The following is a 23483-nucleotide window of genomic DNA, read 5'->3' as shown; positions in this document are numbered from 1 at the left end:
ACGGAAGTGACAGGGCCATCAGCCTATGAGAATCGAGAGGGCGGTGCCATCCGCCTATGAGGAGTGAGAAGGCGGGGACATCAACCTATGACGAGAGGGGGCGGGGAGGAGGAGTGACGCGGAGCCTATGGGAGCGCGCGCGGCCGGAAGCACGTGACGGACCCAAGATGGCCGCGCCCTGCCGGGTAGGTGACCGGGGCGCGGGGGGCGGGCGGTGTACGGTGTCGAGCCGAACCGAGCCGATCCGAGCCGAGCCGAGCGGCCCCCGGCAGCCCCCTTTCCGCCGGGCCCCCGGACCCTGTGTTAGCGCGCGGCCCTCGGGGCGACGGGCCCCTGCGGAGGCGGGAGCCAATAGGAAGGGCGGAGAGGCAGAGCGACAGGGAGAGGAGCCAATGGGGGGCGGGGGGCGGGCCCAGCGCGGCCCCCGCTGGCCAATGGGGGGCCGAGGCCTCCCAGCGCTTACAGCAGGGCTGGGTACCTGCCAATCATCATCATAAAAATAATTTTGGTATTTGTTAAGCGCTTACTACGTGCTAAGCGCTGTTCTAAGCGCTGGGGAGGTTACAAGGCACATAGTAAGCGTTTAACAAATACTACCCTCATCATGATTATTATTGATCATCACAGTGTTTGGCACCTAGTAAGCGCCTAACAAATATCATGATTATTATTGGCCATCGCAGTGTTTGGCACCTAGTAAGCGCCTAACAAATATCATTATTATTATTGACCATCAAAGTGTTTGGCACCTAGTAAGCGCCTAACAAATATCATTATTATTATTGACCATCACAGTGTTTGGCACCTAGTAAGCGCGTAACAAATATCATTATTATTATTGGCCATCACAGTGTTGGCACCTAGTAAGCGCCTAACAAATATCATTATTATTATTATTGACCATCACGGTGTTTGGCACCTAGTAAGCGCTTAACAAATATCATTATTATTATTGACCATCACAGTGTTTGGCACCTAGTAAGCACCTAACAAATATCATGATTATTATTGACCATCACAGTGTTTGGCACCTAGTAAGCGCCTAACAAATATAATGATTATTATTGACCATCACAGTGTTTGGCACCTAGTAAGCGCCTAACAAATATCATTATTATTATTGACCATCACAGTGTTTGGCACCTAGGAAGCGCCTAACAAATATCATTATTATTATTATTGACCATCACAGTGTTTGGCACCTAGTAAGCGCCTAACAAATATCATGATTATTATTGGCCATCACAGTGTTTGGCACCTAGTAAGTGCCTATCAAATATCATTATTATTATTGGCCATCACAGTGTTTGGCACCTAGTAAGCGCCTAACAAATATCATTATTATTATTATTGACCATCACCGTGTTTGGCACCTAGTAAGCGCTTAACAAATATCATTATTATTATTGACCATCACAGTGTTTGGTACCTAGTAAGCGCCTAACAGATATCATTAGTATTATTGACCATCGCAGTGTTTGGCACCTAGTAAGCGCCTAACAAATATCATTATAATTATTAACCATCACTCCATCAAATAATAGTAATAATAGTAATGATAATGGTATTTGTTAAGCGTTTACTATGTGCCAAGCCCTGTTCTAAGCGCTGGGGGACCGGGGGGAGACAAGGTGATCAGGTGTTCATTCAATCGTATTTATTCACTCATTCATTCAATCGCATTTATTCATTCGTTCATTCAATGGTATTTTATAATAATAATGGCATTTATTAAGCGCTTACTATGTGCCAAGCACTGTTCTAATTTATTGAGCACTTACTGTGTGCAGAGCACTGTACTGAGCGCTTGGGAAGTACAAGTTGGCAACAGATGACAGAGACGGTCCCTACCCAACAGTGGGCAGGTTGTCCCACGTGGGGCTCGCAGTCGGAATCCCCATTTTACAGATGAGGGAATTGAGGCGAAGAGAAGTGACTTGCCCAAAGTCACACAGCGGAGCCATTCATTCAATCGTATTTATTTTTTTTTTTTACTCTATTTATTTATTTTATTTGTACCTATCTATTCTATTTATTTTATTTTGTTAGTATGTTTGGTTCTGTTCTCTGTCTCCCCCTTTTAGACTGTGAGCCCACTGTTGGGTAGGGACTGTCTCTAGATGTTGCCAATTTTGTACTTCCCAAGCGCTTAGTACAGTGCTCTGCACATAGTAAGCGCTCAATAAATACGATTGATGATGATGATGATTTATAGAGCGATTACTGTGTGCAGAGCACTGTACTAAGCGCTTGGGTGTCGGTATTAGAACCCATAACCTCTGACTCCTAAACCCGGGCTCTTTCTACTGAGCTACACTGCTTCTCGATTTACTGAGTGCTTACTGTGTGCAAAGCACTGTAATAATAGTGATGATATTTGTTAAGTGTTTACTATGTGCCCAGCACCATTAATAATAATAATAATAATGGTATTTGTTAAGTTCTTACTATGTGCCAGGCACTTTACCAAGCACTGGAGTGGATACAAGCAAATTGGGTTGGACCCAGTCCCCTATCCCACGTGGGGCTCACGGTCTCAATCCCCATTTTACAGATGAGGGAACTGAGGCCCAGAGAGGTGAAGTGACTTGCCCAAGGCCATACAGCAGACAAGTAGCAGAGCCGGGGTTAGAAGTCACTGTCCTAAGCGCTGGGATAGATACAAGGTAATCAGGTTGTCCCGCGGAAAGCGCACAGTTTTAACTCCCATTTTGCAGATGAGGTAAGTGAGGCACAGAGAAGTTAAGCGGCTTGCCCAAGGTCACACAGCAGGCAAGTGGCGGAGCTGGGATTAGATCCCTTATGCTCTGACTCGCAAGCCCAGGCTCTTTTTAAGCGCTTGGGAGAGCGCGATATAACAACAGACACGTTCCGGCCCACAGTGACCTCAATCATATTGAGCTAAGAAGCAGCGTGGTTCAATGGAAAGAGCCCGGGCTTTGGAGGCCGAGGTCATGGGTTCGAATCCCGACTCCGCCACATGTCTGCTGTGTGACCTTGGGCAAGTCACGTAACTTCTCGGAGCCTCAGTTATCTGTAAAATGGGGGTTAAGACCGTGAGCCCCACGTGGGACAACTTGATCACCTTGTATCCCCCTTCCAGCGCTTAGAACAGTGCTCTGCACATAGTAAGCGCTTAACAAATGCCATCATCATTATTATTATTATTATAGAGCACTGTACTAAGCTGCATGTGAAGCAGTATGTTGTAACGGACAGAGCCCGGGCCTGAAAGTCAGAAGGTTATGGGTTCTAATTCCGGTTCTGCCATATGTCTGCTGTGTGACCTTGGGCAAGTCACTTCACTTCTCTGGGCCTGGGCGTCAATAAGGTCGTGATTTCTCATCCCAGCTCCGTCATTAGTCTGCTGTGCGTCTTTGGGCAAGTCGCTTGGCGTCTCTGTGCCGCCTCAGTTCCTTCATCAGCGTGGCTTAGTGGAAAGACCACGGGCTTGGGAGTCAGGTCGTGGGTTCTAATCCTGGCTCCGCCGCTTATCCGCTGTGTGACTTTGGGCAAGTCACTCAACTTCTCTGTGCCTCGGTTACCTCATCTGTAAAACGGGGATTAAGACTGTGCGCCCCACGTGGGACAAGGTGATTGCCTTGTATTTACCCCAGCGCTTAGAACAGTGCTTGGCACATAGTAAGCGCCTACTATCATCGTCATCTGTAAAACGGGGATTAAGACACTTAGAACAGTGCTTGGCACATAGTAAGCGCCTACTATCATCGTCATCTGTAAAACGGGGATTAAGACTGTGAGCCCCGTGCGGGACAGGTACTGCATCCAACTTGATTTGCTTGTAACCACCCCAGCGCTTAGTACATTGTTTGGCATATAGTAAGCACTGAACAAATACCGTGGTTATTAATTGTATTTATCAAGTGCGTACTGAGCGCCCATATTCAACTCACCTGGGACCTGACTGTTATCCCAAGAGAGAGGCAGGCGGGTTCCACTGTCAAGGGTCATTCATTCATTCATTCAATCGTATTTATTGAGCGCTTACTGTGTGCAGAGCACTGGACTAAGCGCTTGGGAAGTCCAAGTTGGCAACATCTAGAGACGGTCCCTACCCAACAGCGGGCTCACAGTCTGGAAGGGGGAGACAGACAACAAAACAAAACATATTAACAAAATAAAATAAATAAATAGAGTAATAAATCCGTACATACACATATGCAGGTGCTGTGGGGAGGGGAAGGAGGTAAGGCGGGGGGGGGGGATGGGAATAATAATGATGGCATTTATTAGGCGCTTACTATGTGCAAAGCACTGTGTGACTTTAGGCAACTCGCTTAACCTCTCTGGGCCTCAGTGACCTCATCTGTAAAAATGGGGACTAAGACTGTGAGCCCCCCCGGCAGTGGGAGAACCTGATCACCTTGTAACCTCCTCAGTGCTTAGAACAGTGCTTGGCACATAGTAAGCGCTTAATAAATGCCATCATCATTCTAAGCGCCACTCTAGTCCCCATTTTACAGATGAGGTCACTGAGGCGCAGAGAAGTTAAGTGACGCACCCTCCGCTCCTCTGTCGCTAATCTCCTCACCGTTAGGCCTCGTTCTCGCCTGTCCCGCCATCGACCCCCGGCCCACGTCCTCCCCCTGGCCTGGAATGCCCTCCCTCTGCCCATGTGCCCATAAGCGCTTAGTCCAGTGCTCTGCACACAGTAAGCGCTCAATAAATACGATTGATTGATTGATTGATCTGCCAAGCTAGCTCTCTTCCTCCCTTCAAGGCCCTACTGAGAGCTCACCTCCTCCAGGAGGCCTTCCCACACTTCCTCTCCCCCTCCTCTGCCCCCATCTTACCCCCTTCCCTTCCCCACAGCACCTGTATATATGTATATATATTTGTACATATTTATTACTCTATTTATTTATTTATTTTACTTGTACCTATCTATTCTATTTATTTTATTTTGTTAATATGTTTGGTTGTGTTCTCTGTCTCCCCCTTTTATACTGTGAGCCCACTGTTGCGTAGGGACCGTCTCTATATGTTACCGACTTGTACTTCCCAAGCGCTTAGTCCAGTGCTCTGCACACAGTAAGTGCTCAATAAATACGATTGATTGATTGATTGATTACTCTATTTGTTTTACTTGTCCATATCCTATTTATTTTGTTAATATGTTTTGTTCCGTCTCCCCCTTCTAGACTGTGAGCCCGCTGTCGGGTAGGGACCGGCTCTAGATGTTGCCAACTTGGACTTCCCAAGCGCTTAGTAGGGTGCTCTGCACACAGCAAGGGCTCAGTAAATACGATCGATCGATTGATCGATTGATTGACGTCCCCCGCAGGACCACCGCAGGACACCTTGTAACCTCCCGAGCGCTTAGAACTTAGTGCTTTGCACATAGTAAGCAGCTTGGCTTACTACTTGATCACCTTGTCTCTTACTACTTACTACTACTACTACTTACTACTATTATCATCATCATCATCAATCGTATTTATTGAGCGCTTACTGTGTGCAGAGCACTACTTACTACTTGGCTTACTACTTAGAGTACTACTACTACTTACTACTATCATCATCATCATCAATCATATTTATTGAGCGCTTACTGTGTGCAGAACACTACTTACTACTTAGAGTACTACTACTACTTACTTCTATCATCATCATCATCAATCGTATTTATTGAGCGCTTACTGTGTGCAGAGCACTACTTACTACTTGGCTTACTACTTAGAGTACTAGTACTTACTACTACTTACTGCTTGGCTTACTACTTAGAGAAGCAGCTTGGCTCAGCGGAAAGAGCCCGGGCTTCGGAGTCAGTGGTCATGGGTTCCAATCCCGGCTCCGCCAGTTGTCAGCCGGGTGACTTTGGGCAAGTCCCTTCACTTCTCTGGGCCTCAGTTACCTCAGCTGTAAAATGGGGATTGACCGTGAGCCCTCCGTGGGATGACCTGATCACTCTGCAGCCTCCCCAGCGCTTAGAGCGGTGCATTGCCCATAGTAAGCGCTTAATAAATGCCATTATTATTATTAGTAGTAGAAGTAGTATGTATATATGTTTGTACATATGTGTTACTCTATTTATTTTACTTGTACCTATCTATTCTATTTATTTTATTTTGTAAGTATGTTTGGCTTTGTTCTCCGTCTCCCCCTTTTAGACTGTGAGCCCACTGTTGGGTCGGGACCGTCTCTATATGTTGCCAACTTGGACTTCCCAAGCGCTCAGTCTAGTGCTCCGCACACCGTAAGCGCTCAATAAATACGATTGATGATTGATGATGATCATCACCATGGTATGTTTGGCTTTGTTCTCCGTCTCCCCCTTCTAGACTGTGAGCCCACTGTTGGGCCGGGACCGTCTCTATATGTTGCCAACTTGGACTTCCCAAGCGCTCAGTCCAGTGCTCTGCACACCGTCAGCGCTCAATAAATGCGATTGATGATGACGATAGTAAGCGCTTAATAAATGCCATCATCATCACCATGGTGGGGTGGGGGGGGAAAGTCAGGAAGGGGTTCGGGTGTCCCCGCCTCCAGCCCCTCTTGCTCATCACCATCGTCATCAATCGTATTTATTGAGCGCTTACTGTGTGCAGAGCGCTGTCCTAAGCGCTTGGGGAGTGCAAGCTGACCCACCTTCTCGCCCGCGTCGCATCTCCCGCAGCTGCTTCTGGGCCGGGGGCTCTTTGGGGTCCCGAGATGGGGCGGGGTCCGGCCCAGCGGCTCCGTCGCGCCCTCGCACCCGGCCCCGTCCTCTCGGACCCAGCGACTCCTCCAGAAGCTCAGCCTGCACTACTACGACGTGGAAGGCCTGGTGGCCTTGGTCAGCAAGCTGCGACGCTGGAACCTTTATCGCAAAAACAAGTGAGGACGCCCCCCGCCCCCCCTCCCCCCCCCCCCGTCGTATTTGCCGAGCGCTTAACTCGGTGCGGAGCATTGTGCTAAGTGCTCGGGCGAGCAGTTGGACCGACGCGGCCGCTGTCCACAGCGACCTTCCAGTCTGGAAGGGGGGAGGCTGGACATCAATCAATCAATCAATCGTATTTATTGAGCGCTTACTATGGGCAGAGCACTGTACTAAGCGCTTGGGAAGCACAAATTGGCAACACATAGAGGCAGTCCCTACCCAACAGTGGGCTCACAGTCTAGAAGGGGGAGACAGAGAACAGAACCAAACATACCAACAAAATAAAATAGGATGGAAATGTACAAGTAAAATAAATAAATAAATAGAGTAATAAATATGTACAACCATATATACATATATACAGGTGCTATGGGGAAGGGAAGGAGGTAAGATGGGGGGATGGAGAGGGGGACGAGGGGGAATAAGTAAAGATCGATAAATAAATAAATAATAAATAAATGATAAATAAATAATAAATAAACATCGAGAGAAATAAATAAAGGACGGAGGTGGACGTAAGCGGCGTGGGGTCCGAAGGCGGGAATGAATTAAGGGAGCGAGTCAGGGCGACGGAGGAGGGAGTGGGAGAAGAGGAAAGGGGGGCTTAGTCAGGGAAGGCCTCTTGGAGGAGATGTGCAGAGATAGGAAGTAAGGGGGAGAGAGGGGTATGGTCTTTAAATAATAATAATAATAATAACGATAGCATTTATTAAGCGCTTACTTATGTACTGTTCTAAGCGCTGGGGAGGTTCCAAGGTGATCAGGCTGTCCCACGGGGGGCTCCCAGTCTTCATCCCCATTTTGCAGATGAGGGAATTGGGGTCCAGAGAAGTGAAGTGACTGGCCCAAAGTCACCCAGCTGACAAGTGGCGGAGCCGGGATTTGAACCCCTGACCTTGACACTGCAGGAAGCCTGGGGTAGATAGAGGATAATTAGGTCAGACATAGGCTGCATAGCAATAATTGTGGTAGTTGTTAAGCACTTATTATATGCCAAGCACTGTTCTAAGCACTAGGGTAGATAGGAGGTAATCAGGTTGGACGCCGTCCCTGTCCCATGTGTTGCTCAGTCAATCAATCAATCAATCAATTGTATTTATTGAGCGCTTACTGTGTGCAGAGCACTGGACTAAGCGCTTGGGAAGTCCAAGTTGGCAACATCTAGAGACAGTCCCTACCCAACAGTGGGCTCACAGTCTAAAAGGGGGAGACGGAGAACAAAACCAAACATACTAACAAAATAAAATAAATAGAATAGATATGTGCAAGTAAAATAAATAAATAAATAGAGTAATAAATATGTACAAACATATATACAGGTGCCGTGGGGAAGGGAAGGAGGTAAGATGAGGGGGATCCGTGGTGTAGAGTCCTGATGCGGGAGATTTTGAAGAGTTGTGCTCCTATGTGCCCCAGAAAAATCTGTGCTGATAAACTCACGTCCTCTGCTACAGCCTCACTGTCCTCTTCCTGGTGGGCCCGACCTCCAGGGAATGCATTTTTCCAAGGATGTAACCTATGGCTCATTATCATCATCGTCAATCGTATTTATTGAGTGCTTACTGTGTGCTGAGCACTGGACTAAGCGCTTGGGAAGTACAAGTTGGCAACATATAGGGACGGTCCCAACCCAACAGTGGGCTCACAGTCTAAAAGGGGCAGATGGAGAACAAAACCAAACATACTAACAAAATAAAATAAATAGAATAGATATGGACAAGTTAAATAAATAAATAAATAGAGTAATAAATATGTACAAACATATATGCAGGTGCCGTGGCGAAGGGAAGGAGGTAAGATGAGGGGGATCCATGGTGTAGAATCCTGATGCGGGAGATTTTGAAGAGTTGTGCTCCTGTGTGCCCCAGAAAAATCTGTGCTGATAAACTCACGTCCTCTGCTACAGCCTCACTGTCCTCTTCCTGGTGGGCCCGACCTCCAGGGAATGCGTTTTTCCAAGGATGTAACCTATGGCTTATTATCATCATCGTCAATCGTATTTATTGAGCGCTTACTGTGTGCAGAGCACTGGACTAAGCGCTTGGGAAGTCCAAGTTGGCAACATCTAGAGACGGGCCCTACCCAACAGTGGGCTCGCAGTCTCCTAGTCTAAGGTGAAGGGAGAAAGGTATTTGTACTCTCCCAAGCACCTAGTACAGTGCCCTGCAAGTGTAGATTCTCAGTAAGTACCTCTGATTGATTGATTGATTGATTGAATTCCCATTGTACCAACTTGTACTTCCCAAGCGCTTAGTCCAGTGCTCTGCACACAGTAAGCGCTTAATAAATACGATTGATTGATTGACCTCTGACTCCAAAGCCTGGGCTCTCTCCACTGAGCCATGCTGCTTCTCTTTAAGTACTTACTATGTGCCAAGCACTGTAAATAATAATAATGATGATGGCATCTGTTAAGCGCTGACTATGTGCAAAGCACCAAGCGCTGTGTTCAAGCGCTTAGTACAGTGCTCTGCACACAGTAAGCGCTCAATAAATACGATTGATGATGATGAAAGCACCGTTCTAAGCGCTGGGGTGGATACATGCAAATCGGGTTGGCTGCAATCAATCGTATTTATTCAGCGTTTACTGTGTGCAGAGCACTGTACTAAGCGCTTGGGAAGTCCAAGTCGGCAACATAGACGGTCCCCACCCAACAGTGGGCTCACAGTCTAGCAGCATGGCTCAGTGGAAAGAGCCCAGGCTTTGGAGTCAGAGGTCATGGGTTCAAATCCCAGCTCTGCCACTTGTCAGCTGTGTGACTTTGGGCAAGTCACTTCACTTCTCTGGGCCTCAGTTCCCTCATCTGGAAAATGGGGATTTAGACTGTGAGCCCCACGTGGGACAACCTGATCACCTTGTAACCTCTCCAGCGCTTAGAACAGTGCTTTGCACATAGTAAGCGCTTAATAAATGCCATTATTATTATTATTATTATTATTAGAAACAGTTCCGTGTCCCACGGGGGGCTCACAGTCTCAATCCCCATTTTACAGATGAGATAACTGAGGCACAGAAAATGAAGCGACTTTCCGTAGGTCACACAGCAGACGAGTGATATTCATTCATTCAATCATATTTATCGAGCGCTTATTGTGTGCAGAGCACTGTATTGAGCGCTTGGGAGAGAACAGTAGAACAGTAGTCATTCATTCAATCGTATTTATTGAGCGCTTACTGTGTGCAGAGCACCGTACTAAGCGCTTGGAAAGTGCAAATCGATATAACAGACACGTTCCCTGCCCACAATGAGCTTACAGTCTAGAGTGTGAGCCCACTGTTGGGCAGGGACTGTCTCTATATGTTGCCAGCTTGGACTTCCCAAGCGCTTAGTACAGTGCTCTGCACACAGTAAGCGCTCAATAAATACGATTGATGATTGATTGAGTGGGAGACGGACATTGATAGCAATAAATAAATGTATTACAGCTATGGATGTAAGTGCTGTGGGGCGGGAGGGGGATGAATAAAGGGAGCACGTCAGGGGGACGCAGAAGGGAGTGGGAGGCCTTAGGGAATACGGGAGAATTAACGGATACGTTCCCGGCCCGCAATGAGCTTCCAGTCTCGGCCCTGGGACTCGCAAAGTCATGGGTTCTAATCCCGGCCCCGCCGCTTGTCTGCTGTGTGACCTTGGGGAAGTCACTTCACTTCTCTGGGCCTCGGTTCCCTCCTCTGTGAAGTGGGAATTGAGACCGGGAGCTCCACGTGGGGCGGGGACCGTGTCCAACCCCATTTGCTTGGTATCCACCCCGGCAATTAGGACAGTGCCTGGCACATTTGATGATGATGATGATGACTGTCTCTATATGTTGCCAACTTGTACTTCCCAAGCGCTTAGTCCAGTGCTCTGCACACAGTAAGCGCTCAATAGATACGATTGATGATGACTGTCTCTAGATGTTGCCAACTTGGACTTCCCAAGCGCTTAGTCCAGTGCTCTGCACACAGTAAGCGCTCAATAAATACGACTGATGATGGTGATGACTGTCTCTAGATGTTGCCAACTTGGACTTCCCAAGCGCTTAGTCCAGTGCTCTGCACACAGTAAGCGCTCAATAAATACGACTGATGATGGTGATGACTGTCTCTAGATGTTGCCAACTTGGACTTCCCAAGCGCTTAGTCCAGTGCTCTGCACACAGTAAGCGCTCAATAAATACGATTGATGATGGTGATGACTGTCTCTAGATGTGGCCAACTTGGACTTCCCAAGCGCTTAGTCCAGTGCTCTGCACACAGTAAGCGCTCAATAAATACGACTGATGATGGTGATGACTGTCTCTAGATGTGGCCAACTTGGACTTCCCAAGCGCTTAGTCCAGTGCTCTGCACACAGTAAGCGCTCAATAAATACGACTGATGATGGTGATGACTGTCTCTAGATGTTGCCAACTTGGACTTCCCAAGCGCTTAGTCCAGTGCTCTGCACACAGTAAGCGCTCAATAGATGCGATTGATGATGATGACATAGTAAGTGCCGTAACAAATACCATCATTATTATTATTATTACTATTAATAAAGCAGGCTCTCTCCGCTCCATCCAGGCGCCTCCTGTCCTGGGAGAGTCGGTACGGGCCTAACGTCGCCGCCACCCTCTTCGTCCTGCAGAAGGGAGGGGGTGTCAGGTAGGAGACGCCCCTTTCCCGGCCCCCCATCTCTCTCCCTCTCCGTCTTTCCCTGTCCCTCTCCCCCTCTCCCCCCATTCCCGGGAGCGAATCCTGCCCCGGCCCATCGCCGGCGGGCGGGCGGGCGGGCGGAGACCCAAGAGCGGCGTCCACTCTACTCCAGGTTTCGGGGTCAGGAGCAGTGGTACCGAGTTGACGCCAAGGGCCGCTTCTGCCGCGATTTCATGGACCACCCGGAGATCCCCGTGGAGGAGGTGGACGTGAGCGGCTCCGTCGTCAACTACTACGGCCTGGACAACTTAGGTGGGTGGGCTGACCCGGCTGCGGCAGGGAGGGAGACGTCAGTCGGTCAGTCAGTTGTGTTTATCGAGCGCTTACCATGCGCGGGACACTGTACTGAGCGCTTGAGAGAGCACAACGGAACAGTCAACAGGCACGTCCCCCGCCCGCAACGGGCTTACAGTCTAGAGGAGCCAGAAGGGGAGGTCCCGCGGCCTGGCACTGTGCATAGGGACTGTCCCTCTATGTTGCCAACTTGGACTTCCCAAGCGCTTAGTACAGTGCTCTGCGCACAGTGAGCGCTCAATAAATACGATTGACACGGTGACCTGTCCGGCGTCGGATGACCGTGACCCGGGGTTGGGGGGGCGGCGACCGTCTGGGGGGGACTGAGATGGAGAAGGCTGGGAAGGGGTGGTCCCGGGTGAGGAGCTAAAGGAAAATTCGGGGCAAGGGTCCGCTCCTCTACAGCCCCGCAGTGGGAAGTGATATTTATTCTATTTATTTTATTTTGTTAATATGGTTGGTTTTGTTCTCTGTCTCCCCCTTCTAGACTGTGAGCCCACTGGTGGGTAGGGACCGTCTCGATATGTTGCCAACTTGGACTTCCCAAGCGCTTAGTACAGTGAGTAAGCGCTCAATAAATACGACTGAATGAATGAATGAGTGAATGATGGGGAGAGAGGAGTATGGTCTTTGTTAAGTACTTACTATGTGCCAAGCACTGTAAATAATAATAATAGTAAAAATGACGGCATTTGTTAAGTACTTACCATGTGCCAAGCACTGTAAATAATAATAATAATAGTAATAATGATGGCATTTGTTAAGTACTTACTATGTGCCAAGCACTGTAAATAATAACAATAGCAATAATGATGGCATTTGTTAAGTACTTACCATGTTCCAAGCACTGTAAATAATAATAATAGTAATAATGATGGCATTTGTTAAGTACTTACTATGTGCCAAGCACTGTAAATAATAACAATAGCAATAATGATGGCATTTGTTAAGTACTTAGTATGTGCCAAGCACTGTAAATAATAATAATAGTAATAATGATGGCATTTGTTAAGTACTTACTATGTGCCAAGCACTGTAAATAATAACAATAGTAATAATGATGGCATTTGTTAAGTACTTACCATGTGCCAAGCACTGTAAATAATAATAATAATAGTGATAATGATGGCATTTAAGTACTTACTATGTGCCAAGCACTGTAAATAATAATAATAGTAATAATGATGGCATTTGTTAAGTACTTACTATGTGCCGAGCACTGTAAATAATAATAATAATAGTAATAATGATGGCATTTGTTAAGTACTTATTATGTGCCAGCATTGTAAATAATAATAATAGTAATAATGATGGCATTTGTTAAGTACTTACTATGTGCCAAGCACTGTAAATAATAATAATAATAGTAATAATGATGGCATTTGTTAAGTACTTACTATGTGCCAAGCACTGTAAATAATAATAATAGTAATAATGATGGCATTTGTTAAGTACTTACTATGTGCCAAGCACTGTAAATAATAATAATAATAGTAATAATGATGGCATTTGTTAAGTACTTACTATGTGCCAAGCACTGTAAATAATAATAATAGTAATAATGATGGCATTTGTTAAGTACTTACTATGTGCCAAGCACTGTAAATAATAATAATAATAATAATGATGGCATTTGTTAAGTACTTACTATGTGCCAAGCACTGTAAATAATAATAATAATAATGATGATGGCATTTGTTAAGTACTTACTATGTGCCAAGCACTGTAAATAATAATAATAATAGTAATAATGATGGCATTTGTTAAGTACTTATTATGTGCCAGCATTGTAAATAATAATAATAGTAATAATGATGGCATTTGTTAAGTACTTACTATGTGCCAAGCACTGTAAATAATAATAATAACAGTAATAATGATGGCATTTGTTAAGTACTTACTATGTGCCAAGGACTGTAAATAATAATAATAGTAATAATGATGGCATTTGTTAAGTACTTACTATGTGCCAAGCACTGTAAATAATAATAATAATAGTAATAATGATGGCATTTGTTAAGTACTTACTATGTGCCAAGCACTGTAAATAATAATAATAGTAATAATGATGGCATTTGTTAAGTACTTACTATGTGCCAAGCACTGTAAATAATAATAATAGTAATAATGATGGCATTTGTTAAGTACTTACTATGTGCCAAGCACTGTAAATAATAATAATAATAATGATGATGGCATTTGTTAAGTACTTACTATGTGCCAAGCACTGTAAATAATAATAATAATAGTAATAATGATGGCATTTGTTAAGTACTATGTGCCAAGCACTGTAAATAATAATAATAGTAATAATGATGGCATTTAAGTACTTACTATGTGCCAAGCACTGTAAATAATAATAATAATAATGATGATGGCATTTGTTAAGTACTTACTATGTGCCAAGCACTGTAAATAATAATAATAATAGTAATAATGATGGCATTTGTTAAGTACTATGTGCCAAGCACTGTAAATAATAATAATAGTAATAATGATGGCATTTAAGTACTTACTATGTGCCAAGCACTGTAAATAATAATAATAGTAATAATGATGGCATTTGTTTAGTACTTACTATGTGCGAAGCACTGTTCTAAGCGCCGGCACTGTTCTAAGCGCTGGGGTGGATACGTGCAAATCGGATCGGCTACAGGTCCGTGTCCCACGTGGGGCTCACAGTCTCAGTCCCCATTTTACAGATGAGATAACTGAGGCACAGAAAATGAAGTGACTTTCCGTAGGTCACACGGCAGACAAGTGATAGAGTCATTCATTCAGTCGTATTTATTGTATCCAGTGCTGTGCACACAGTAAGCGCTCAATAAATACGATTGAGATTGATTGAGATTGATTGATTGATTGAATGTGGTGGGGGCTGCCCCAGGCGGAGGCCCAGTGGGGGTCAATCAATCAATCAATCAATCATATTTATTGAGCGCTTACTGGGTGCAGAGCACTGTACTAAGCGCTTGGGAAGTCCAAGTTGGCAACATCTAGAGACAGTCCCTACCCAACAGTGGGCTCACAGTCTAAAAGGGGGAGACGGAGAACAAAACCGAACATACTAACAAAATAAAATAAGTAGAATAGATATGTACAGGTAAAATAAATAAATAAATAAATAGAGTAATAAATAAGTACAAACACATACACATATATACAGGTGATATACATATATACAGGTGATATACATATATACAGGCATATTTATTTATTTATTTACAGGTTTATTTATTTATTTTACTTGTACATATCTATTGTTTATTTTATTTTGTTAGCATGTTTGGTTTTGTTCTCTGTCTCCCCCTTTTAGACTGTGAGCCCACTGTTGGGTAGGGACCGTCTCTAGATGTTGCCGATTTGTACTTCCTAAGTGCTTAGTCCAGTGCTCTGCACACAGTAGGGGATGAAGAAAGGGAACAATTCAGGGCGATGCGGGAGAAGAGGAAAGGAGGGCTTAGTCAGGGAAGGCTTCTTGTCTCCCCCTTCTAGACTGTGAGCCCACTGTTGGGTAGGGACTGTCTCTATATGTTGCCAATTTGTACTTCCCAAGCGCTTAGCACAGTGCTCTGCACACAGTAAGTGCTCAATAAATACGATTGATGATGATGCAGATATGTATATATATATATATGTATATATGTATATATGTATATATACACATATATACAGGGTCGCGGGGTTAAGCCTTTTCCTTCATTCATTCATTCAGCCGCATTTATTTATTTATTATTTATTTATTTATTTATTTGCTTACTTACTTTATTTATTTATTTTACTTGTACATGTCTATTCTGTTTATTTTATTTTGTTAGCATGTTTGGTTTTGTTCTCTGTCTCCCCCTTTTAGACTGTGAGCCCCCTGTTGGGTAGGGGCTGTCTCTAGATGTTGCCAACTTGTACTTCCCAAGCGCTTAGCACAGTGCTCTGCACACAGTAAGCGCTCAATAAATACGATTGATGATGATACAGGTATGTATATATATGTATATATGTATATACACACACATATATACAGGGTTGTGGGGTTAAGCCTTTTCCTTCCTTCCTTCATTCAGCCGTATTTATTTATTTATTTATTTATTTATTTATTTATTTATTATTTATTTATTTTACCTGTACATATCTATTCTGTTTATTTTATTTTGTTAGCATGTTTGGTTTTGTTCTCCGTCTCCCCCTTTTAGACTGGGAGCCCCCTGTTGGGTAGGGGCCGTCTCTAGATGTTGCCGATTTGTCCTTCCCAAGCGCTTAGCACAGTGCTCTGCACACAGTAAGCGCTCAATAAATACGGTTGACGATGATACCTGTATATATGTATATATGTCTCTCTATGTTGCCAATTTGTACTTCCCAAGCGCTTAGCACAGTGCTCTGCACACAGTAAGCGCTCAATAAATACGATTGCTGATGATACAGGTATGTGTGTGTATATATATATATATATGTATATATATATATACACACACACATATATGCAGGGTTGCGGGGTTAAGCCTTTTCCTTCATTCATTGTCGCATTTATTTATTTATTTATTTATTTATTATTTATTTATTTTACTTGTACATATCTATTCTATTTATATTATTTTGTTAGTATGTTTGGTTCTGTTCTCTGTCTCCCCCTTTTAGACTGTGAACCCACTGTTGGGTAGGGACTGTCTATAGATGTTGCCAATTTGATGTCGCTCAATAGATACGATTGATTGATTGATTGATTGATTGAGCGCTTACTGTGTGCAGAGCACTGGACTAAGCGCTTGAACTAAGAAGTTGTCCTAAGCCTCACCCGGGGATCCCCCGTCCGTCCATCCCTCCCCACCCCAGAGCCCCTGAAGGAGCTGAAAGCGCTGCACCTGGCCCGCTGCCCCTACGTCGACGACTGGTGCCTGAGCCGCCTGCACATAGTAGCCGCCTCTCTGGAGGAGCTGACCCTGGCCGGCTGCCCCCTCGTCACCGAGCGCGGCCTGGCCTGTCTCCACCACCTCGGGTAGGCCCGGCCCCTCGGGCCCCGGGAGGGACCGGGGGCTGCACCGCCCTGGGGTCGGGGGCCCCGGGCGGGCGTGGGGGGCCTGGGCCGGACCCCCTCCCTCCTCTTCCAGCATCCCCCGAGCAGCGTGGCTCGGTGGGAGAGAGCACCGGGCTTTGGAGTCAGAGGTCATGGGTTCGAATCCGGCTCTGCCGATTAGCTGTGTGACTTCTCTGGGCCTCAGTGACCTCATCTGCAAAATGGGGATTAAGACTCTGAGCCCCCCACGTGGGACAACCTGATCACCTTGTAACCTCCCCGGCGCTTAGAGCAGTGCTTTGCACATAGTCTGCGCTTGAGAAGCAACGTGGCTCAGTGGAAAGAGCCCGGGCTTTGGAGTCAGAGGTCATGGGTTCGAATCCGGGCTCCGCTGATTAGCTGTGTGACTTCTCCGGGCCTCAGTTCCCTCATCTGGAAAATGGGGATTAAGACTGTGAGCCCCCCACCGTGGGACAACCTGATCACCTTGTAACCTCCCCGGCGCTTAGAGCAGTGCTTTGCACATAGCAAGCGCTTGAGAAGCAACGTGGCTCAGTGGGAAAGAGCCCGGGCTTTGGAGTCAGAGGTCATGGGTTCGAATCTGGGCTCCGCCAATTAGCTGTGTGACTTCTCTGGGCCTCAGTGACCTCATCTGGAAAATGGGGATTAAGACTCTGAGCCCCCCACGTGGGACAACCTGATCACCTTGTAACCTCTCCGGCGCTTAGAGCAGTGCTTTGCACAGAGTAAGCGCTTGAGAAGCAACGTGGCTCAGTGGGAAAGAGCCCGGGCTTTGGAGTCAGAGGTCATGGGTTCGAATCCGGGCTCCGCCGATTAGCTGTGTGACTTCTCTGGGCCTCAGTGACCTCATCTGCAAAATGGGGATTAAGACCGTGAGCCCCCCACCGTGGGACAACCTGATCACCTTATAACCTCCCCGGCGCTTAGAGCAGTGCTTTGCACAGAGCAAGCGCTTGAGAAGCAACGTGGCTCAGTGGGAAAGAGCCCGGGCTTTGGAGTCAGAGGTCATGGGTTCGAATCCGGGCTCCGCCAATTAGCTGTGTGACTTCTCTGGGCCTCAGTTCCCTCATCTGGAAAATGGGGAGGAAGACTGTGAGCCCCCAACGTGGGACAACCTGATCACTTTATAACCTCCCCAGCGCTTACAGCAGTGCTTTACACAGAGTAAGCGCTTGAGAAGCAACATGGCTCAGGGGAAAGAGCCCCGGCTTTGGAGTCAGAGGTCAGGGGTTCGAATCCGGGCTCCGCCGATTAACTGTGTGACTTCTCTGGGCCTCAGTTCCCTCATCTGGAAAATGGGGATTAAGACTGTGAGCCCCCCACCGTGGGACAACCTGATCACCTTGTAACCTCCCCAGCCCTTAGAGCAGTGCTTTGCACATAGTAAGCACTTGAGAAGCAACGTGGCTCAGTGGGAAAGAGCCTGGGCTTTGGAGTCAGAGGTCATGGGTTCAAATCCGGGCTCCGCCAATTAGCTGTGTGACTTTTCTGGGCCTCAGTTCCCTCATCTGGAAAATGGGGAGGAAGACTGTGAGCCCCCCACCGTGGGACAACCTGATCACCTTGTAACCTCCCCAGCGCTTAGAGCAGTGCTTTGCACAGAGTAAGCGCTTGAGAAGCAACATGGCTCAGTGGGAAAGAGCCTGGGCTTTGGAGTCAGAGGTCATGGGTTCGAATCCGGGCTCCGCCAATTAGCTGTGTGACTTTGGGCAAGTCACTTCGCTTCTCTGGGCCTCAGTTCCCTCATCTGGAAAATTGGGAGGAAGACTGTGAGCCCCACATGGGAAAACCTGATCATCTTGTAACCTCCCCAGTGCGCTTTGCACATAGTAAGTGATTGAGAAGCAACGTGGCTCAGTGGGAAAGAGCCCGGGCTTTGGAGTCAGAGGTCATGGGTTCAAATCCAAACTCCGCCAATTAGCTGTGTGATTTTGGGCAAGTCACTTCGCTTCTCTGGGCCTCAGTTCCCTCATCTGGAAAATGAGGATTAAGACTGTGAGCCCCACATGGGACAACCTGATCACCTTGTAACCTCCCCAGTGCTTAGAACAGTGCTTTGCACAGAGTAAGCTCTTGAGAAGCAACGTGGCTCAGTGGAAAGAGCCTGGGCTTTGGAGTCAGAGGGCATGGGTTCGAATCCGGATTCCACCAATTAGCTGTGTGACTTTGGGCGAGTCACTTCGCTTCTCTGGGCCTCAGTTACCTCATCTGGAAAATGAGGATGAAGACTGCGAGCCCCATGTGGGCCAACCTGATCACCTCGTAACCTCCCAAGCTCTTAGAACAGTGCTTTGCACATAGTAAGCGCTTAATAAATGCCATTATTACTATTATTATCCCCAGGAACCTGAGGCGACTGGACATCTCAGACCTGCCGGCCGTGTCCAACAAGGGTTTAACCCAGATCCTGGTGGAGGAGATGCTGCCCCGGTGCCAGGTCGTGGGGGCCGACTATCGGGACGGGCTGAGGGAGCCCGGACGCCCCGGCCGGTAGCCTTCACCCCCTCCGCTCTCCCTCTCTCTCTCCTCCTCTTCTCCCTCCCTCCCCGTCACCCCATTTTTGGCCCCCGAGGGCCAGTCAGTCGGGCCCGGGCACTGTACTGGACACCAACAATAAACCAGTGACACACAGGACAACTGCCTGAGTCGGGAGTGTCTCTGGGGGCTGGCGGGGAGGGTCTCCTTACCCGCCCCCCGAATTTCTCCCCCAAGTCCCGGGCCGAGGGGGCTCACCCTGGGGTGAAAATGGGGAAAGCTGCAGCGAAATAGTAATCGTGGCGGCATTAGACAGTGCTCAGCGCTTAGAACAGTGCTTTGCACATAGTAAGCGCTTAATAAATGCCATTATTATTATTATTATTAAGCGCTTACTACGTGCAAAGCAAAAGGGAGGGGGTCACTTGGTCGCTGAATGAGGGCGGGCAGGAGGATGCATTCGTTCATTCAATAGTATTTGTTGAGCGCTTGCCGGGTGCGGGGCACTGTACTGAGCGCTTGGGAGGTGTAGGTTGGTAACATATAGAGACGGTCCCTACCCGGCAGCGGGCTCGCAGTCTAGAAATATTACTCTATTTATTTATTTATTACTCTTTATTTATTATTCTATTTATTTATTATTACTCTATTTACTTGTACATAGCTATTCTATTTATTTTATTTTGTTAGTATGTTTGGTTTTGTTCTCTGTCTCCCCCTTTTAGACTGTGAGCCCACTGTTGGGTAGGGACTGTCTCTAGATGTTGCCAACTTGGACTTCCCAAGCGCTTAGTACAGTGCTCTGCACCTGGCAAGCGCTCAACAAATACGATTGAATGAATGAATGAATACATCCTCTGGCCCACCCTCATTTAGTAACCGAGTGACCCCCTCCCTTTTGCTTTGCACGTAGTAAGCGCTTAATAAATGCCGTCATGATTACGATTTTGCTGCAAGCTTTCCCCATTTTCACTCAATAAATACGATTGATTGATTGATTGATAGAAGGGGGAGAGATGTATCCTGTATATATGTATATACCTGTATATATCAATCAATCAATCCATCAATCATATTTATTGAGCGCTTACTGTGTGCAGAGCACTGTACTGAGCGCTTGGGAAGTACAAGTTGGCAACATATAGAGACAGTCCCTACCCAACAGTGGGCTCACAGTGTATATATGTTTGGACGTATTTATTACTCTGTTTTATTTGTACATATTCTACTTATTTTGTTAATATGTTTTGTTTTGTTGTCCGTCTCCCCCTTCTAGACTGTGAGCCCACCGTTGGGTAGGGACCGTCTCCGTCTTGTTGCCAACTTGGACTTCCCAAGCGCTTAGTACAGTGCTCTGCGCACAGTGAGCGCTCAATAAATATGATTGAATGAATGAATGAATGATGATGATATTTATTGAGCGCTTACCATGTGCAGAGCACTGGACTAAGCGCTTGGGAGAGGACAATAGGACGATAAACAGACACATTCCCTGCCCACAACGAGCTGACAGTCTGGAGGAGAGCGGACTTCAACAGGATCTTCCTGAGGGGTAGGAGAAGGAATCAATCGTTGGTATTTATTGAGCGCCTACTGCCTACAGAGCACTGTACTAAACCGTTTGGGGAAAGTATAACGGAGTCGGTAGATGTGATCCCTGCCCACAAGGTGAGGCCTGAGAGTCAGAAGGTCCTGGGTTCTAATCCTGCCTCCGCCTCTTGTCCATTGTGTGGCCTTGGGGAAGTCATTTCACTTCTCTGGGCCTCACTTACCTCATCTGTGAGATGGGGATTAAGACTGTGAGCCCTATGCGGGACAGGGACTGTGTCCAACCCGGATTGCTGGTATCCACCCCAGTGCTTAGTTCAGTGCCTGGCACATTGTTAGCACTTAACAAATGCCATAATTATTATAATGATTATTATTAGAGGGAAAGACAGACATTAAAATAGATTAGGGATGGGGAAATAGTAAAATATAAGACTGTTTACAGAAGTACCGTAAGCTCATTGTGGGCAGGGAATCTGTGTTTCCAAGCGCTTAGTACAGTGCCTGGCACATCGTAAGCGCTTAACAAATGCCCTAATTCTTATGGTGATTGTTATTAGAGGGAAAGACAGACATTAAAATAGAGTAGGGATGGGGAAATAGTAAAATATAAGACTGTTTACAGAAGTACCGTAAGCTCATTGTGGGCAGGGAATCTGTGTTTCCAAGCGCTTAGTACAGTGCCTGGCACATTGTAAGTGCTTAACAAATGCCATAATTCTTATAGTGATTGTTATTAGAGGGAAAGGCAGACATTAAAATAGATTAGGGATGGGGAAATACTAAAATATAAGACTGTTTACTGAAGTACCGTAAGCTCATTGTGGGCAGGGAATCTGTGTTTACTGATCCACTGGACTCTTCCAAGCGCTTAGTACAGTGCCTGGCACATCGTAAGCGCTGAACAACTGCCATAATTCTTATAGTGATTGTTATTAGAGGGAAAGACAGACATTAAAATAGATTAGGGATGGGGAAATAGTAAAATATAAGACTGTTTACAGACGTACCGTAAGCTCATTGTGGGCAGGGAATCTGTGTTTACTGATCCACTGGACTCTTCCAAGCGCTTAGTACAGTGCCTGGCACATCGTAAGCGCTTAACAAATGCCATAATTCTTCTAGTGATTGTTATTAGAGGGAAAGACAGACATTAAAATAGATTAGGCATGGGGAAATAGTAAAATATAAGACTGTTTACAGAAGTACCGTAAGCTCATTGTGGGCAGGGAATCTGTGTTACTGATCCATTGGACTCTTCCAAGCGCTTAGTACAGTGCCTGGCACATCGTAAGCACTTAACAAATGCCATAATTCTTATAGTGATTGTTATTAGAGGGAAAGACAGACATTAAAATAGAGTAGGGATGGGGAAATAGTAAAATATAAGACTGTTAACAGAAGTACCGTAAGCTCATTGTGGGCAGGGAATCTGTGTTTACTGATCCACTGGACTCTTCCAAGCGCTTAGTACAATGCCTGGCACATCGTAAGCGCTTAACAAATGCCATAATTCTTATAATGATTGTTATTAGAGGGAAAAACAGACATTAAAATAGATTAGGGATATCAATCAATCAATCAATCAATCGTATTTATTGAGCGCTTACTATGTGCAGAGCACTGTACTAAGCGCTTGGGAAGTACAAATTGGCATCACATAGAGACAGTCCCTACCCGATAGTGGGCTCACAGTCCAAAAGGGGGAGACAGAGAACAGAACCAAACATACCAACAAAATAAAATAAATAGGATAGAAATGTACAAGTAAAATAAATAAATAAATAAATAAATAAATAGGGAAATAGTAAAATATAAGACTGTTAACAGACGTACCGTAAACTCATTGTGGGCAGGGAGTCTGTGTTTACTGATCCACTGGACTCTTCCAAGTGCTTAGTACAGTGCCTGGCACATCGTAAGCGCTTAACAAATGCCATAATTCTTATAGTGATTGTTATTAGAGGGAAAGACAGACATTAAAATCGATTAGGGATGGGGAAATAGTAAAATATAAGACTGTTTACAGACGTACCGTAAGCTCATTGTGGGCAGGGAATCTGTGTTTACTGATCCACTGGACTCTTCCAAGCGCTTAGTACAGTGCCTGGCACATCGTAAGCACTTAACAAATGCCATAATTCTTATAGTGATTGTTATTAGAGGGAAAGACAGACATTAAAATAGATTAGGGATGGGGAAATAGTAAAATATAAGACTGTTAACAGAAGTACCATAAGCTCATTGTGGGCAGGGAATCTGTGTTTACTGATCCACTGGACTCTTCCAAGCGCTTAGTACAGTGCCTGGCACATCGTAAGCGCTTAACAAATGCCATAATTCTTCTAGTGATTGTTATTAGAGGGAAAGACAGACATTAAAATAGATTAGGGATGGGGAAATAGTAAAATATAAGACTGTTAACAGAAGTACCGTAAGCTCATTGTGGGCAGGGAATCTGTGTTTACTGATCCACTGGACTCTTCCAAGCGCTTAGTACAGTGCCTGGCACATCGTAAGCGCTTAACAACTGCCATAATTCTTATAATGATTGTTATTAGAGGGAAAGACAGA

The 23483-nt window shown here is 45.9% G+C and overlaps 1 protein-coding gene across 1 annotated transcript; it reads left to right on the top strand.

Moving 5' to 3' along the window:
* The first annotated feature begins 56 nt into the window (after window positions 1–56).
* Window positions 57–19520, top strand: DMAC2 (distal membrane arm assembly complex 2). The gene is made up of 6 exons (XM_038767657.1): window positions 57–302; window positions 6638–6837; window positions 11429–11509; window positions 11673–11812; window positions 16685–16847; window positions 19230–19520. The coding sequence occupies exons 1-6, from the start codon at window positions 57–59 to the stop codon at window positions 19378–19380; spliced, it is 981 nt and encodes a 326-aa protein (XP_038623585.1). The 3' UTR covers window positions 19381–19520.
* Window positions 19521–23483: the final 3963 nt, after the last annotated feature.

The sequence above is a fragment of the Tachyglossus aculeatus genome, chromosome 26 (genome assembly GCF_015852505.1).
Source record: "Tachyglossus aculeatus isolate mTacAcu1 chromosome 26, mTacAcu1.pri, whole genome shotgun sequence".
NCBI classification, from domain to species: Eukaryota; Metazoa; Chordata; class Mammalia; order Monotremata; family Tachyglossidae; genus Tachyglossus; species Tachyglossus aculeatus.
This window is presented reverse-complemented; position numbering and strand designations above follow the sequence as displayed.

Excerpts from the sequence above, each read along its gene's own strand:
- DMAC2 (XM_038767657.1), top strand. The coding sequence starts at position 57 with ATGAGGAGTGAGAAGGCGGGGACATCAACCTATGACGAGAGGGGGCGG. Across the intron at positions 11,813-16,684 it reads CTACGGCCTGGACAACTTAG|AGCCCCTGAAGGAGCTGAAA; the intron begins GTGGGTGGGCTG and ends TCCCCACCCCAG. Across the intron at positions 16,848-19,229 it reads GCCTGTCTCCACCACCTCGG|GAACCTGAGGCGACTGGACA; the intron begins GTAGGCCCGGCC and ends TATTATCCCCAG.